The following is an 18,219-nucleotide window of genomic DNA, read 5'->3' on the forward strand; positions in this document are numbered from 1 at the left end:
AAAAGCTTAACTAATAAAGGAATGAGTGAAATCTGCCTCTTGTCAGCGTTTACGACGAGAAGCACTCGGGTGATTAGATGTCCTGCGATCGATGCAGCCTCTTCTCTTATCATTAAGACTGCTCTTAACAGATTACAGCCCCCCTCCTCCCAAACATGCGCCGCTTTTACTCCTCATCCTCCCCGCTCCTCCTTCTAGATCACAAAACCTCTCCTTCAGCAGGCACAGCAGGAGGCTCGCCTCTCCAGCCTTTATTTTTCTTTCCTTTTCTTTTCTTTTTTTAACTTTTCCTTTGAATTTCACTCTTTTCTTTTCACCGCAGCTCATTGTTTCTCAGATCTCAGTTGGACTTCACCTGGCTTCCCCGGTTTTGGTGATCTGGCTTGACACAATGAAAAAGACTAAACTAAAACTCTGAGGTTTAGTGGTGAAGACAGCTAAAGAAGATGGACCTGCTGATGATTCCCTGTCTCCTTCTGCTCGTAAGTTTTCATCCATCTGCAGCCACGAGCCTCATTACAGGTAAGCTCCACACGGGAACACAGGGACGCGGCGCAAAGATGGGAACTCTTGATTCAATTGTGGATCTGTCTCTCCTCATGACCTGACATCCCGACTCTGCGCTGGACTTTGGGCTCCTGAAGCAGACCTGTTTGAAGCTAGAGGTATGCATCTTCTCCTAAACGTGTGTGGATGTAAAACCTTCTCTGTGATGAAAACTTGGCACAGATTTGTTTGATGTCTGTAGTGAGATGCCAGCTTGTGAGTAAACTTCTGTGTGTGTGTTCAGGCCAACGGGTGTGCAAGGCAGGAAAAGGGAAGCCATGCTACAAGCTGGCTTATTTCTCCGAGCTCCGCCGGAAGATGAACTTCGCGGAGGCCGAGCTGGCCTGCAGGCGAGAAGGGGGTCGGCTGCTGAGCATCAGGTCTGCATCCGAGCAGAAGGTCGTGGAGCAGCTCATCACGGAGCTCCGCCCAACAGACGGAGACTTCTGGATCGGGCTCCGGCGTAACCACGGAGACGAGGACAGCAGCTCCGACTGCTCCTCTCAGTACTACTGGGTGGACGGCAGCAAGTCCAAGTTCAGGTGGGGGAGGAAGGACGGTTTTCAGGGGGGGTGAAAGGCCACTCCCAGAAAAACCTAACTATCACAGTTCATGTCCTGGATTCTCTTAGAAAAGTGGCCAACATCAAAAATCTGAGGGCTTCTTTAGTTATATTTTTAGTAGTATCCTAATTACCTTTGTCTCACACACAAATGTTGATTTGTTTTGTAGATAATCCAACATATCAGTAAATTGTTCAGTCCTTTATAAAAGGACTCAAATCTTCAGTCGCTCAGCATGTAAATGTGCCCAGAGCCGTAAAGTCTGCTACAACTGTGATCATCAACTGGCGGCCTGTGGGCCAAATCCAGTTTGCTAGGGGGGGTCTTTTCCGGGCCTGGCGGGTGGTGACCCCTGGGCTAGAAGCTTAAAATAAAATTTATATTTGTGTTTTACAAATGTTATACAAATACTACATACAAAAAACTTTTGCTAATTTCATTACAAAGCTAAAACTCTCTAAAAAAACTGCTGATATGTATTTATAATTCATAATTTGACATTTTAGGACAATAAAACAAAACATATTCATTTAAAGAAGGAGTAAAGTATTTTATAGCTCATATATCTCTGTATCTGAGAGTCCTTTCTCTGTTTGTGAAAAATTAACTATCCAGCTTTGAAATAATAAAGCATATAGTTAAAGTAAATATAATACCATTCTTTGTAGAAATGTGTGAAATGTTTATTAATTTTATTCTGCTTTTCATGCTAATATTTAGACTAAAACTTACTGGGCACTAATGTACAGACGTGTATGCAGTCTAAATTAAAGTCAGCAGTTCATAAATAAACTTAACTTTGACTAAAGCGACGGTTTAGATCTACTGAAGTTGGGCGCTTTGGAAACGTTTATGAACAGTTAATATCTTACCTGTTGTAGCAAACTCTATTATTGGAGAATAATATAGGATATAGAGTTCCTGTACTTCAGTTTTTGACAAATTAATGTTAGCAGCTTGGAGATGCTGCTGTCAGAAATGATATAGACACACATTTAAGGTTTTTCGTCTTAACCTCGTGTTTTAGGAACTGGCATATGGATGAGCCGTCGTGCGGCTATGAAGTGTGTGTCGTGATGTACCACCAACCGTCCGCTCCGGCTGGACAAGGCGGGCTCTACATGTTTCAGTGGAACGACGACAACTGCGAAACCAAGAACAACTTCATCTGTAAATACGCTGCAGGTACAGCTGCACGCTGCCGCTTCCCCTGGTTTCCCTTCGAAAGGGGCCCGATGAAACCGACTGAATATTTGTTCCCTCTCTCCAGAGAAACCCCTGGAGCCCACGCCGCCTCCCAACTCCTCTCAGACAGGTAATTATTATTTTTAAAGTCACAGCCAACCAGACATTTCTGGTTGCTTCTGAAGAACGAGTGAAGAAAGTCACAGAACGCCTTTCATTCCAGATGTCTTCTTTCCATCTGCGCTGCCGTGGGATCCACAGGACCACGGCCAGGACAAAAGAACAGGTCATTCCAACGTCACATTTTACCCCCAAACCTCCCGGATCGTTTCTAACTCCGGGTCTCTAACTTTTATCCCCGTTTCGCAGCTGTGAATTTAGTTTACGTCATCATTCCCACCATCCCGCTCATACTGCTGCTGCTGACAGTGCTGGGAGTCTGCTGCTTCAAACTGCTGGTCAGACGGTGAGAAAAACGACATGATCGCAAAGAACAAAGGCAGTTACTGGTTAAAAATATTTTTAAGGAGTCCATATTACTCACATGTACTTTGTCTGCTTGTTTTTAAAGCTTGGTTGATAAAGAGGCATTATTAGATGGCTTGATTCAAATTTTCCAGTATAATTTGACTGAAAACATTCAGTAACTAGCAGCGATTGACAGCACGTCTTTCACTGTGAAATGTTACTTTCTGGCAGTATTCCTTTGAGAAAGCCACATCTAAACAATGTCATTCTCTCCTTTTTTGTTAGTGACACTCAACCTATTTTTCCTTCTGTAAAACCATTGTATAAAAGGCATTTCCATTTACAAGTTACTATCTCATAAATACTGACTAGGCATCTCATAATAGAGATAATATCTCATACCTATGACTCTTAAAATCTCATAACTTTGACTTAGTGTCTAATAACTTAGACTTTGAGTATCATAATTCTGACTTAGCATCTCATAAGAGATGTAAAATTGTAATTATGAGACTCATAATTATAACCTAGAGCAGGGGTAGGGGTAGGCCCTTGAGGACCAGGATTGCCTACCCCTGACCTAGAGGATCGTTTTTCCCTTCAGTGGCAGAAAATGGGCTTCCATACTATTGGCTGACAAAAACGTTTCGATACCACAGTTTTAATGGGAGTATTAATCCTCGAAGGCCAAAGTTTTAAATAAAGGTCCTGAGCAATCTGTGGCACTGGGTGTTTGTGTTGGGGATGGCTCCCAGCTACCACCTCGCCGAATCTTAACTCTGTAAAATAGGCTGACTCTTAAAGTTAACCACATGCAACACAAAGCCAAACTCGTACACGGTTAAGTTCTGGTTCTGCTGTTCACACCTGTTTGTGTGTGTTTGAAACAGGAAGAGGAAAGAGCACAAATCAGAAGTATGTCAGACGGAACCCGGGCTTTGCCCCAGCCCTTCGACTGATGTCTACAATGTCATCCACTCCCAGAAGGATGACGACCTGGTCTCGGCTCGCCCTCAAACCAAGAATACCTCCTTCCTGTGCTCCTCCCCAGACACGGACACGCCGACGGGTGACTATGACAACCTGGGCGCTCGGGACACCGAGAGCGGCTTCGTGACACTGGCGAGCACCGAGAGCGGCTTCCTGAACTTCGACCTCAACGAGCTCAGCCTCGGGCGCCGTGGCACCCGGGACTTCCACGACGCCAGCCTGGGCCGCTCGGGAAAGAGAGAGCTGCTGCACGACGGCAGCCTGGGTCGCAGCAGGAACAGAGAGTTTTACGACAGGAGCCTGGGGCGCCGCACCACGAAGAGCGAGCATTACGGCAGCGGCGCGTACGCGGACCACGGACTGTACGACGCCAGCGTCCCGGCTGGGGGCGACCTCTATGACGCCACGCTGAAACCCGAAAGTCAAACGGGAAAGGTCGACCTCTACCAGACGTACGCCGCCAACGGGAAGCAGGACACGTTTCAAACCAGACTGGGAACTTACACAAACCGGAAGTCCTTCCACACAAACCTGGACTGCTACAGAAACGGCCTGAACTTCGACAGCGGGAGGAAGTACTACCACGAGCACGAATGGATGAACAGAGAAAAATACTGAACCGCTCCTTCACGGGTGATTGTGCATGCTGCGCGTCAAAAACCCGTTTGTGAGATTTAGGACGAAGCTAAATCACGACGCTGCACTTTTATTGCTGTCCCCTGGTGGTAGTTGGAGTTCGGATGCTGATTTCTGGTAATTTTATGCAAAACCTCCAACCAAAGGACCATCTTTCCCAATGACCAGTGAAGGTTTTGCCTGTTTAAATAATCATAATTTGATTTGCTGATTTACTTAAGAAGGGCTCTGTGGTAAAGGTTTTGAACAGTTAATATCCCACATGTTGTAGAGAGACATTTTTGAAGAAATCAGAGTTTAATTTCAACCAGATTGATGGGCAAAAGGCTAGTCTTAGTGGGACGAAACCAAAGTAGATTGCGGAGATCTTAAAATGAATTAAACCTAAATAATTAATAAGTAGCAGTTCATGCAAGTGCTATTTTATAAAATATAAATATATATTTAAACAATGAAGTAGTTTTTTTTTAAAGAAACTGTTCAGGTTACTCCAAACGATTCAGGTCCAATGCTTTGGCTTTAACTCCTCTCTAATGACAGAGTTTGTGGATTATTGAGAACTCCCTTTCAGACTTTTAATCACATGGCTGGTCGAGGCAGAGAAATTAAATATTAATATGTTTAGAACTGGGCAAATCAAATCACTGCAGTATATATTTTTGGTGGGTCCAGATGGAGCTACAGTGGAATGGATAAAACATCTCAACTGATTTCAACAGACTCAGTGTCGTTTGGGGTTAAAATAAGATTAAATGAATATTTATTAATCTAAGAGTGAAGTCAAAGTGAGGTGAACTTAATTGTGATGTAATCGGCTGCACAACATCATACTGGGTCGACTGTTGACGTCGTTTTAATGCATGAAATAAGAAAAAAAAGGGGCATCTGATTCAGTAGCATGAGTTTTAACCCTCTTTTTAAAGGATCTTTTTTTGTGTGTGGTTTGACACCATCGTAGAAGCGCAGATCTAAACACAAAGATCCTCCAGTTGGGGGGGGGGGCTCAGATCCAATAATTTCTCAGGACCTTTATATCCCTGCTAACGGCTAATAACCATCATCCTGAACAAAGAAAACCTTTGCAGGCTGCTTCAGAAAAAGAAACAATCAGGATACGGATCTGAGACGTGGCTAAACTGCAGCTTCGATAGTTAAAAACTGATAAAAGTGTGTGTGTGTGTGTGTGTGTGTGTATGTGGCAGCTTGTTTGCATGGTCATGTTGTGCTGCCCTTGCCTGGTCGGATCTGTTTCGAGGTCTTGGATTGGTCGGTTTGCAGTCACTACACATATTTTTAATCTCACCTGAGAATAAACTCAAAAAACTGGGTATTTTTCATTAAAGTGTTTTTTTTAAACCTGCCTTAAACTGAAACCTGTGCAAAACTTGACGAACGTCCTGTTATCCATTCCAAGTTTTCCGTCTCCTGTTGAGGAAATTCAAACAAAAAAAACAGTAAAAAAAAGCAGCGCGGCTCGCGCAGTGAACTCATCGTTCGGTGCCTGCAGCCTCGCCGCAGATCTTGGCATGAGTTCGAAGGGAATGACAAAACAGCATCACTGTTTATTTATTCAGAATGTGTAACGCCTTGACGCCTCTCCTGTAAGTGAGAGTGGTTTGTATGTTTGTTACGAATTCAAATAAAATGAGATTAGGATTAAACTTGAAGGCTGCAGTCGTTTTACTCTACAAAAAAAAAAAAAAGAACGAGAACAGGAGTGTTATAATGGCAGTCAATTGTGTTTTTATTCACATTTCAAGTTAAATTAAGCACTCCTCTCCACCGGACGCCTCTTATTCGTGTCCAGACCTTACAGGATGTCTTAGATCGAACGTTCAGAGGAATTCTTCCATTTAGGCCACATGTTCAAGTACAGCATAAAAAGAAAACACTCGGATTTGTGTAGGGTGGCCTTTTAAAGGTTAATTTAGTGTAAACTCCTGTAGCGGGCGTCCCCTTTTAAGACATCATTTACACAAGGACACAAAAAAGTAAAACATAAAATAAAATAAAAAATACCCCAGCTGACAGCTACCAATCACACCTGCACACACACAACATGTTCTCTTCTCACAAACACACAACTCCCAAAAGCAGACATGTTGTCCTCAAAAGATATCTTCATATGTTTCATGAGACAAATCACATGCAAATACCAGCTGTTCAGAGCGGACGAGAGCCACTCTTTTTGTTTGTATCAGGGCTTTTGATTTCGCGGGGGGTGGAGGGGAGAAGGTTGAAGTTCCGATGTCAGCCGTGGGTCCGCTTACGAGGCTGCTTTTGCCTCCGTGGTTTCAGGATGACGTACCGCCGGTAGGTGGTGTGATGGTCTGATAGAAACGGAATGTAGAACGCTCTGAAGAAGGGATTGGACCTAAGAGAAGCAAAAAGATATTTAAAAAAAGAAAAATGCATTTCCGCCGGGTATTTTGTTTTTATTTGTAAAACGAGACAAACCTTGATGCCTGCAGGAACGGCTTGTAAGCGACGACGCTCCACTCCTCCTTGTTGGTCGAGTAACGCGGCTCGAGCGGCGTCTCCTCATCCGTCTCGAGGTCCACCAGGTAGTGGCACTGTTTCACGTCTACCTGCACACAGACAGTCGGTGTAAATGCGCTGGCCTCGAGCGGCAGCGCGGTCAGACGGCTTGGCGCCCGGGTTACGTGCATATCTGGACGGCTCCTCCAGGTTCTGGTCGTTCATGTGAGCCGGGATGACCTGCGTGGCCAGAGGTCCCGAGGCGAACGGCTGAGGAAGCTGCCCCTTGAACTCCGACTGAATGAATTGCAGCTGCCAGCTAGAAGGGGAAAAAATAAACGAGACAAGACGGGTTTGAATATAATATAATCTAATTTCCCTCCTGCTTGATTAAAATGCTAATTCTCCTGCCAACCTGTCAAATAAAGTCAGATGATTAAAAAAAACAAGTCATGGTTTAATAAATTCTAACAGGAAGCACGGAGGACAATGATATCTAAGACTTCTGAACAACTAATACTGCTGTTGGGAGAGTCCTGGTATGCACTAGTAACCTTTTTTTTTTAAATCGCACTTCACTCTTTTTGAATCTAAACCAAATTTTCCACCACCTACTTAGCAGCACTGTTGTTCCTCAGCCTCCTACATGCGCGAACTTAACAGATTCCCTTTCAGACTTCGAAACGAAGATGCTTCTTTAGCCGCAGTCACATTTGGAAACCGCGAACCGCATTTTGAAGACCTGCGCGGTATTCGTGGATACTGACTTGTGAGGCAGAAGGAAGCTGCTTGGGAAGCGGTACCACTCTTTGCCAACGCACACGCTGACCGGTCTGCCGTCGGGGACTGCGTGGAGGGTCGGATCCTTGGCGATGCGGTGAAACTCCGGGTACAGGTCTAGAGGAGCATGGTAGCCTGTAAACAGAGTGAAAAAGAAGAGGTAAACATATTGGGTGACACTAAGCTGCTTTTAGACGTCTGTCTGGACGCACACACACCTCTGAAGAGGGCAACGGAGCGAGACAGCGACAGCACAGCGAAGACAACAACCGCGCTTAAAGCCAACCAGTTGGAGGAGATGGTGTAGTGCTCCAGCCGGTAACGCTGGAACAGGAAGTGGTAGCATTTCTGTGATACAAACAACAAAAAAAATTTATTTCAGCTGGTTTTTACAGGTGAACAAAACGGGGAAAACAGTGCAGCAGACCTGTAAGGAGGAGAGGGCCACGGCCCCGCTGAGGCAGACGAGCGGGTAGACGGGAAAGAGGAAACGTTCTTCTTTGTGAGGTCGAGTGAAGAAAACCAGCATCCACAGATACATGGGAGACAGGGTCAGCCAGTACGGACGGCCAAGGTTCTGCACTGAAACAAAAAACACGACTACAAATCAACAAAAATCACAAGATGAGCTAATCTGAACAAGAAGAAGATGATGAACGCTTAAAACCTCGTTTCAGATGATCGTTTTGATCACACCCGCACCGAAGCTGGGTGTGTTTCTGCTGTTTTAACACTTAACGTGAGGTCTGATCGGCTCACGAGGACAGCTCGCTGCGTCTGTCCTGGTAAACGCTGACGACGAGACAAGAGGGAAGCGCAGCACCAGAGTGCCCCGGTCCTCACCATTGAACCTGTGCAACAGCGTCTCCATGAGGGCAGTGAGCGGCAGGGAGAACAGCGCCAGAACGAACACCACGTTGAAGTTCAGGACCCCGTTGACGAAATAGAAATGCCACGGCTCCGTACCTGGGAGTGGAGTCACACGGTAAAACATGTAAAACATCACAGAAAACAGAGAACAACAACAGGAACAGCCAAACGGTTCATTTACCACGTTAAAGTTATCAGCTCCCATAAAAATGACAGTCATGTTATGCGCTTTGGTAAATTACCATACAGATCAGGTCCATGTGGCGTAAAGACGTTGTACAGGAGAATATTGAGTGGAGCGATCACTGGTTTTCCGTAAAAGAAAGAGTCCACTGCGACCAGGGGGACCTGAGAAGCACAAACAGGAGAAAGTTGGAGCAACTTAAATATCTTATAGATCACAAATATTAACTAAATAAATAAATATCTATATATTCTGCATCACTGTTGTCATGCTTCTTGCTTTTTAATCATGTGATACATTAAAAAGGAATCTCCTTTATTGAACATATAATATATTTGACTGTGGAACGTAAAGCTTTACACAAACACTGCTGCTGTGACAGAAAAAGCTCATCTATAAACATTTGCTTAGTGATTATTAACCTAATTTGGTTTTGGGTTTTAAAAGCGTTTCTGTAACGATTCTCACCAGCAGCAGCAGAAGAGCAGCAGCTGACCAGATCAGGAAACTTTTCCACTCCCGTTTTATCACCAGCAGGTCGAACGCGATCGGAATCCTGAGAAAAAAATAAATAAAACAAAATGACGCGTTCGACGGAAGACATTTCCAAACAAGCCCCGTCTGGGAAGCGTTTGAAGTGAGTGAAATTTACAGCCGTACCCGGTGAGGACAGAAAACGGCCATCCGACAATCACACCTGCAGCGACGCCCGTGACGGCGAGCGGCGTGGAGTCCTGAAACCACCCCGTCATGGCGACCAGTGTTGTGTACATGCAGAAGGACGAGGGGAGGAAAGCTGAGGGAAAACAGACAAAACAAGGTGATTTTAAACACGACGCGTGCCAGGGCGTTCGCTCCGGAATGAGTTCATTGAAGAGAAGCAGACGTGAAAGGACAGGGACAGATGAACGATTAATGAAGTCGACCGACCTGCAGATGAGCAGAACATTCCCGTGCTCAGGACAAGGAACGCCAACATCAGGCGTCCCACGTGCAAACCAAACTTCTTACAAACTGCCCTGCATCAAAAAAAACAAACAAACCAAACGCTTTACTTCCATCCATTACACATTATAGATGATACAAAAACATCACCTCGCCACAAATTAAAATTACATACTTACATATTAGCCTTTGCATCATTTCAACGAGCTTATTTAACAGTATTTAATCCCAGCCTGGTTACATTAATCTGTTACTACGATCTTGTTTTGATGACAGGAAAGTAGAACGACTGCAGATTCTCAGCTGGTTAGGATTTGGACAAACTGCATGGAAAAGATGACGTCACATCAACCCGATCGACTGAAGGAAGCCCGAATGGCCTGTATGGAAGGCGTTAACATGATGCCTGCGTCCCTTTATCTGCAACTCTTCTTACAAGTAAATATGGACTTAGACGCCATAAAACAGTTTTCTGCCATCGCTTCAGGGTCCAATCTTCATGCTCCCTAACAAAATGAAGTCTTTTTTTTATTTTCTTATCCTCACTGATATCCTTAACGCAACTCAGAATTTGACATCACACACGCTGACCCAGAATGTCTCTTTAGTTTAAGCTTTTTTTTTGCTCGATGCAAACCAATAATTTGCTATATTTTTAATCAGAGAAACCTCAAGCTGCGTCTTCTGACAAGAAGCTTGAGGAGCAAAAAAGCTACTCATTAATTAGTCACTGTAGTACATTTACAACTCGTGGACCTGGGTTTTCTTTGGCCAGGCAGCGTAAGAATTGATATAATTAGGCAAAACGACCGGAAGTGCTTTGACACTGACATGCACTCAGGAAAACAAACTCACTTGTAGAAATAGAGCTCACAGACGCAGCAGCAGAACGCTAAAACGCATCGCACAAAGTAGAACACCAACACCTGCAACACAGTCCAAAAACAATCTTATAATTAGTTAAAAAAAAAACTAATTTTACAATTACAAACTAATTTTTTTTAAAGTTCTTATATAGCAGGGCGCTGTCGTCCGATAAAGGACAGATTCTCGATGGCTTTCAACTTTTTTAAATCCCGACTTGGAATAGTTACCTTGTTAGTCTGCAGAACATGGGCGTGCAAACAAGCCGGCAGCGCATGTAACCATAAGTAAGCATAGGATCTGATGGCGTACAGCGGCGAATACTCCCATGTTTGCATCCCTGTGCCGTACAGGAGAAAGTGCATCTACGGGGAACACAACAAACAAGGACAAATGTCACTCAGGCACCCTGGCGCACGCGGGGGACAACCTGGCTTTTTATTAGCGCCGTGGGCAATAGAGCGCCGGTGTTTACAGTGCTGCACTTACAGGCTCCCAGTAGTTAAACGTCTCATCGCAGTCGGAGATGTTGCTGAGCAGAGCGGCACAGAAGCGAGCGGAGAGGAGACATTTAAACGCCGTTGACCCTTCCGGAGCCCACACCTGCCCTCCGCGACTTATCGACCTGTTAAAGACAAGGTGTCACAGCTTAAATAAAAGAGAAATCAGGCGGATAATCCTTGAACTGGTAATACACATCAAACGGTATTAAACGAACGTGAAGCATAGCTTTTTATTGCACTCTGCTGTGAACTGATTTAACAAATAAATACCTGGCATCTTAATTAGTCTAATTAACGTCCTGTCTGTCAGTGTTTTTTTACTTATTCAGGCATTAGAGCCACTGCTTTTACCAAGAAAAGAGGTTCAGTCAATATGGAACCACTAAAAAAAGGTAAATGTGCAACAAAACTTAACATACACGTCACCACAAAGAAAATACTCGCTCTCTTTAAAGAAGGGCCTGAAAGACCACGTCCCAGAAACAAAACTCAGTCATGACTGATCTCCGTCACATACTCTTAAGATTGTAAACTGTATTTTAAAAAGGGTTTGTCTCGATGTGTCCCTGTGATGGACTTGCAACCTGCCCAGAGTGTCCCCCCCGCCTATCGCTCGGTGACTGCTGGAGACAGTCGCCGGGTCCCTGCAACCCGGAAAGGAGAAGCGATTAAAGATGATAGATGGATGGATTTTAAAGGGTACTTGTTGCAATCTCATAAAGACCAGCCCAAAAAAATAAACATTAATGAATTAAGAAACAAAATCGGCCCCTTTTTCCCCCTTATATCAACAGTTAACATGTCCTTTAATTAGTAATCGTAAACCAAATTACCGAGACACTGCCGACTACCATGTATGTTTATTTAGCTGCAGAAAAAGCCGAAGTGACTGAAAATAATTGACAATGGCAACGTCCCTGAAGAAGTCATTTGGGATCGAGAAAAGCTGGCGATTTTGACACATTGGTACGCCTTTACGCTCAGATTTGTGAAAGTGTGCAGATAGGTCTTTAAAACAGGCTAAATTTAAACAGGCTTGAAAATGTGGTGGATTTCATCTATTTTTCTGGGAAATATAACCTATATTTGTTTATGTACACAGGCTATGACCATCTCGTGACTCGAGCTTGTGTGATTTTCGGAGGATTAAGCCAAGTGGTTTGTTTACATTGAGCGCATACCCGCATTTCAGAATTGCATATCGATGATCCGTCAGAACATCCGCTGTGTTAATTACCACATATTGCTGGTGTTCTGTGTGTTCGAGTGACCCTAAAAAAATAAATAAATAGATCATTGAATCATACATGATTAGGAGTGCTATTTTAAGAGCACATTTCTACCATGTCAGGGTTAGAAATCTGACTTTTTTCCTGTATGAAGTCAGTTCAGTCCACATGTGGAAAGATCCTGACCTGTTTCAGTTCACAGTCTGTGACTATTAGAAGTACTAATAGGTGTGATAACAGGTGTGTTTGTTTCTCGGCTGTCATCAGATTAGACAGATTAAGACAGCTCAGCGATGATCCTCGCCTTTGTTTTTGTTTTTTATTATTAAAGACACGTCACCTCTCGAAACTGACAGCGTTTCTTTTAAATGGCTCCGGGGATCGAGCCACAGCAAACGAGTGCTGCCACGAAACGCGTCTCTGTGTCCGTCCAGAGCCAGGTTTGAGCCCGAAAGTACGCAGTCAGATAAACATCTGATAATCTGCATCTGATAAACTGGGACGAAATGAATGAATGACGTATCAACCGCAACAGCCGCGGCGGGACTAGTTACCGAGGCGGAAGCACATATGTACGGTTCGGTTCAGTTCAGTTTACATTAACGTGAGCGCTCAGACCTATGCGCTGCCCAGCGGTCGTTTTACTAGTCGTGGTCGTTTTGTCAGTAACTTGACACGGTGACGCTAGTTAGCGAGTTAGCTGTCAGAAACCCAGTCCGGAGATGGAGCTCGCAGGCACCCACCGCGGGGTCTTAGCGTCTCCCCCTTTCCGGCTCATTACTCACTCTTGCCGAGTCTCTGTGGCTTTACTGTCTTCGCTGACTTTCTCCTCTTTAGGTGGACGGGCTTCGGCGGGGGTGTTCACGTTATTCGCGTCTTGTCTGCTGCCCCGCCTGGTTCGCTGCCGAAGCGCCTTGGCCGCCATGTTTGCCGACGCCGACTCCGCCGCCGCTGGGGTGCCGCCGAGTCGCGCTTCGTTCATCTCCGGTCATCTTCGGCTCTGTCCGGTTATTGACAGTTCCCCGTCACGGACTGAGGCTGTTCTAATAAAGAAAATAAAAAATGGGGCTCATAAGGCTATGCAGCTGGGATTCCAGTTCCCTGTTGAGAAGACAAAAATATATTTTTATCCGAAAGATGAGAATATTGTCTGATTATTGGCTGAGTATCATTACTGACATAAGGGGGATCATTCAAAATGTGACACATTTCAACTAAACACTTGTGGAGCAAAGTGAAACATGCCACAAATGCTGAAATGTAATCTAAAGTGTATTATAATTCCTAATAAAATGTATAACCATAATTATTAAACCAGGCACATTACAATAAAGGCCTTTTAATGTCATAAAAACTCATCAATTTATCTTAATTTTTAAATCAAAATTTCTTGAACCCCCTTTTTTGACTATGTGTTCACCTCCATAATATTTCACTAAAGTATGCACACTTTACGTTGACGTTTTGTAGATTTTCCATATTTTCAAATAATTCCTTAGAGTATAGCTGTTGCATACATTACTACACTATATGGCAAAGGTTTTGCTTTCATAGAATATATTGAAACTCAGCTTGGTTCACAAAGTATTTAACAATGTGAACTAAAACGTGTTCATTTTATTATATAGCATAATTATAAAATCTAAAATCACTCTGCTTTGAGTTGTTTTCAGAAATTTAAGTTTGTATTGAAACTCATATAGGGAATAAAGACTGAAAACAAAGGTTTTCTGTACTGTTTTCTATTTATTTTGACCTGGAAACAATTAAAGGCTGCATAGGAATCCTGTTTTTACTTTCAATGTTCAGTATTTATAGTAAGCTAATTCAAATTACTTTTACAAAAACACACACATGGGCACTCCAGTAACACAACTAAAGTTTCTTTTGCCATTTATTAAAAAAAAAAAAAAAAAAAAGCATTTTTCATACACAGAAGATGCTTTTCCAATATTACTTTTCCTCAAGGCGTTAGGGGTGAGTAAATCCTTAAAATGACTCGATGCAGACTACATGACTGATGAATAAACCCAAATTAACTTATTAAGCACCAATGACTCGCTTTCTTTGGCTAGTACACAGCAGCCCGGCTCATCTTTGAAACACATAAATGTACCTGTATGCAAACAGAATTCAGCATAAATAAATACAATTTGCTGTCATAAATTAATAACTGCTGTAACCTCAGGTTTAGGTGTTTCAAAAAAAACCTCAAATGTTTGTAAACTCATAATCGGTTCTGTATTTCACACCAGTTTATATTGGTTGTTGCTCCGAGTTTTGCTTAAAAGCACAGTTTGTCATCTCTTATGTTTTTTTATTTTGAAATGCTCACTTTTTGTCCTTTTATCATAGAATTATGCGACTCGTTACACAGCGTGACGACAGACACAAGTTATGCTAAATATCAGGTTTGTTGTATGATTAAAACAGAGACATAGAGATAAAATACAAGTTATGTTTTAAATACTATAAACATAGTAAGAATGTCAGCGTTTGGGCGTTTCTGAGGCACACTACCTGATGGTGACCTGCAGCCGGGAGGAGAGTAAAACCTCCAGCTGCTTGTGAAACCTCAGCGCTTGTGTGTGTGACAGCGCGTGTGTGTGCGAGTGGTAGGTAAGTCTGTAGCAGTAGCTGGTCTGGCTCAGGTCCGGATGCGAGAACGTGTCGATGAGTTTAACGTGCTCCACAGTGCCGAGGCTCGTCTCTCGGACCGCAGCGTAGAATAACCTCTCCTCCCACGTCGGGCCCGTCCAGAAGCTGATGTCGAAGCTGAAGGGCTCGGGGAAAAGCGAAAAGGGGCGGAAGGGCGTCCCGGGCAGCGCGGGGAGGGAAAACTGTTTCGTGAAGCGCGAGTCGTGACACCAAAGCAGCCGCCAGTCGGGCAGCGAAAACAAAAGGACAGCGAGGAGGTCCAGATTTAGAGACACGGTGACATGACTGCTGCTGTCAGCTGCGTTGCTTGTAAACACCTTACCGACCAAACCCATTGGCTGCGCCGTCAGATGCAGGCCTTCCTCCTCTGTTACTATGGCGACACCGTAGGGAGCGAGGAGTTTTTCAAGCTTGTGTCCCAGCAATTTAATTGTCTCACTTTCAGAAGGAGAAACACCTCTGAGGAGAAGTTCGTGAAAGGCAGGCAGAGCCCAAAGGCTGATGGGCACGTTCCTGAACACCACACCACTAATGCCAAAAAACAAGCTGCTTATACCATTATAACCCTCGTGGGCCTCATCCTTCTCATTTGTTTCAACGTCAGATATTTGTTTAGTTCCCTCATTTACCCCCTGAAGCCTTTTATTGTTTATCATCTCTTCCTTTTTAGTCATAAACTCTTCCAACTGAGGGAGCAGCGATGGACGCAGTAAGTAAAGACCACTTTCCACTTCAGGATTCACATCGAGGGAGAATGCAGGCCGTAAGCTCTCGGCTCCCTTAATCCTCGACCTGTTGTCTTTACCCGAAGCGACACTTGTGGCGCTCCAGGAGTCTGGTGGGTTTGGGCGGCCCGGGTCTTGTTCTTCAACATGAGAGGCGAGGTCTCTCTGGAGCAGGTGGATCCAGTAGCACTGCGAGTTGTCGACGCCGTGGCAGCACGTCTGCAGCCGTTCGGCTGCCATGAGGTAGGGAACAGACTCCGTCGTCATGGAGACTGACCAGTCTTCTGCCAGCCCCGTGAGAAGGAAATCTTGCACTAACTTGACGGGATGGACAGAATCTGAGCGGAGAAACCTCCTGATGAGAGAGAAGAGACCGTAAACACTGATGGCTTTTTTTAAATTATTATTTTAAATCAGACAGTACGAGAGTTTTTGCGTTTCAGGACCTGAACATGTGATCACCGAGCTCGGCCGGTACGTTGTAGTGGACCTTCTCCCCTTCAACAACCTCCTCCATGTGAACTATCGGAACAGACGTGTAGGGGGCGCTGCGAGCGAACACATGGAGCAACGCTTTCTCCAAGTGAAAGCCTTTATCCTGGCTCCTGCGCAACAGTAATGCCATCATTAAATGCGTACAAACACATCAAAAAACACACAGGGGAACACGGAGGGGCTGCGTCGACTCATACAGGGCAACACTCACCTTGACTCCTTACCTGTATCCAGTGCACTTATAGCTTTGATGGTTCTCGGCTTCAAACGGACGGACAGCACTGAGGATTAGATGCGCTTCAGCTGCCATGGCGACCACCTGCCAGCTGTTGTGCCACTCACGCCTCGGCTGGTCTGCTGGCGTCCCGCCCTGTCCGTTACAAAGGGCGACGTGAACCTCTCCGTCTTTAGCCAGCACCTGTACGCAACTGGAGGCAGAAAAAAAAGGAAAAAACATTCAGAATACGGTCACAAAAACAGCCGTTAGGTCAGACTTAATGATCCTAAATGCCTAAAAAACACTTTTTTTTATTCTTAGAAATATTTCACCTTTTATCCAAAATGCTCCTTTAGTTCTAACCAACTAGTGGGACGAGTTTTAAGGACGATCCTCAAATAAATCAGGATGGCTCGGTGACTCACATGTGGCTTCGGTGACTTTTAAAGTGTAAATGTCGCCTCCCGTTCGATTCATGCTCAGAAAAACCGAAGTAGTGTTTGAAATCAGAAGAAAAATAATCAAAAGGTCCGACATTTCAGATCTAGATGACTGATAATCCCCACTTGGGTCAGACTAAATAATTTTATTTTCAGTCAAACAGAAATTTAACAATTATTTTTTAAATTTAATCAAAGAATAAGCAAAGCCAATTCAGGCAACATAATGAAATCTTTTGGTACTTGGCGGTATGATGACACAGGCATCTTTTGGTAATGACTCTTGTAGTACTCTAGTTGTAGACAATGCCAGATAACTTTAAAAAGCTCAACTTTGATTTAAAATAAGAGAAATGACTAATGAAAAGTTGGGAGCTTTTCTCGAGTCAAATATCACCAGGTTAGGATAAAAGAAAAGCATTCAGATAATAGATTTAACTACAAACTTTCCTTAGGAACAAAATCCAAAAGGTTTAGAGTTTATTTTTTTGTGTTTCTGTTATATTTCAACTTAATGTCTAACAGCTGTAGCAAAAAAATACTACAAAACCAGAAACTTTATTTTAGGCAGAAAAGACCCCTTTCCTCTGCTTTTTTCCCTTTCAACATGTCTTGTTGAAGCCACGTGTGGTGGCTGCAGTCATACCTGAGGAAGAAGCTCCTGAGGAGCTCCCTGTTCTTCTTCACCCCACTCTTCCTCCCGCAGTGGGGGAAGTTGAACACCACCCGGTCGAACACCCGGCCCTGCAGGGAGGCGCACTCCTCCAGCTTCGTGCAGTCTACCTCGAACAGCACAGCTCCCCCTTAAAGCAGACGAGAACGAGAAAAAAAAATCAGAAATGAATGAACAAAAAGAGATCGAAGCGCAAAACAGGGCGGCTGCGAGCGGCCATTAGAGGTGTTGTCACCTGAGTCCCTGATGGTCTGGATGTTGGAGGCTGCCCCTTCGTGCCGCAGTGCCTCCTCCTGATGCTGCAGGCAAGAAGCCGTGATGATGCTCCCCGGCTCCAACTTACACGCCGAGGAGGAGAACGAGAAGTTCCCCTCTCCCACCAGCAACACGGACCGTGAAGGAGACATGTCCAGCTCCAAATTACCTGGAAGTGGGGGAAAACAAAATTAAAAAAGTTGCCCCAAAATGTGTCCCTCGGTTTTGACGATGCACCGACTGAAAGCGAAAAGTGACAAGTGACCACCGTCCGTCCCTTTAACAGTCCAATATGTTCACAACGCTAGCATATTTTAGTTAAAAACGCAGTGTTTTGTGTTTAAAAGTAACTGGCTACGATATTAAATATTTTTTAATTGATTGTAGAGCTAGACAGACGACCTTCTCTCTCTCGGCGCTGTGTCACCTGTGGCGTTCAGCGCTGGTGTCGCAGACACACCGGTCCGACTAGAAACAAAATTAAATGTGGCAGTTTGGCGCTGGTGTCGCAGATA

General features: G+C 44.3%; 3 protein-coding genes across 5 annotated transcripts; 1 reads left to right on the forward strand and 2 right to left on the reverse strand.

Annotated features, from left to right (window-relative positions):
• Window positions 1-180: 180 nt before the first annotated feature.
• layna (layilin a) lies at window positions 181-6,049 on the forward strand. Of its 2 annotated transcripts, none has more exons than XM_017417997.3 (8): window positions 181-522; window positions 645-665; window positions 791-1,088; window positions 2,137-2,294; window positions 2,380-2,424; window positions 2,518-2,580; window positions 2,664-2,760; window positions 3,653-6,049. In XM_017417997.3, exons 1-8 carry the CDS (start codon window positions 447-449, stop codon window positions 4,368-4,370), a joined length of 1,476 nt encoding a protein of 491 aa, XP_017273486.1. In that variant the 5' UTR covers window positions 181-446; the 3' UTR covers window positions 4,371-6,049. The 2 variants fall into 2 exon arrangements, with proteins under 2 accessions (XP_017273486.1, XP_024862077.1); XM_025006309.2 differs by having other exon boundaries at window positions 648-665.
• Window positions 6,050-6,114: 65 nt separating this feature from the next.
• alg9 (ALG9 alpha-1,2-mannosyltransferase) lies at window positions 6,115-13,190 on the reverse strand. The gene is made up of 15 exons (XM_017417947.3): window positions 13,027-13,190; window positions 10,999-11,134; window positions 10,740-10,874; window positions 10,501-10,571; window positions 9,631-9,719; window positions 9,361-9,496; window positions 9,169-9,256; window positions 8,759-8,864; window positions 8,490-8,612; window positions 8,074-8,228; window positions 7,865-7,994; window positions 7,634-7,781; window positions 7,056-7,185; window positions 6,846-6,976; window positions 6,115-6,762 (listed from the first exon to the last, which is right to left on the reverse strand). Exons 1-15 carry the CDS (start codon window positions 13,164-13,166, stop codon window positions 6,639-6,641), a joined length of 1,842 nt encoding a protein of 613 aa, XP_017273436.3. The 5' UTR covers window positions 13,167-13,190; the 3' UTR covers window positions 6,115-6,638.
• A 798-nt stretch (window positions 13,191-13,988) lies between these two features.
• On the reverse strand, window positions 13,989-18,197 carry fdxacb1 (ferredoxin-fold anticodon binding domain containing 1). 2 transcript variants are annotated; one of them, XM_017418204.3, is made up of 6 exons: window positions 18,107-18,197; window positions 17,685-17,873; window positions 17,423-17,579; window positions 16,344-16,547; window positions 16,071-16,229; window positions 13,989-15,979 (listed from the first exon to the last, which is right to left on the reverse strand). In XM_017418204.3, exons 2-6 carry the CDS (start codon window positions 17,854-17,856, stop codon window positions 14,758-14,760), a joined length of 1,914 nt encoding a protein of 637 aa, XP_017273693.1. In that variant the 5' UTR covers window positions 17,857-17,873; window positions 18,107-18,197; the 3' UTR covers window positions 13,989-14,757. The 2 variants fall into 2 exon arrangements, with proteins under 2 accessions (XP_017273693.1, XP_037835039.1); XM_037979111.1 differs by having other exon boundaries at window positions 17,685-18,141.
• Window positions 18,198-18,219: the final 22 nt, after the last annotated feature.

Source organism: Kryptolebias marmoratus, linkage group LG13 (assembly GCF_001649575.2).
Source record: "Kryptolebias marmoratus isolate JLee-2015 linkage group LG13, ASM164957v2, whole genome shotgun sequence".
Lineage (NCBI taxonomy): Eukaryota > Metazoa > Chordata > Actinopteri > Cyprinodontiformes > Rivulidae > Kryptolebias > Kryptolebias marmoratus.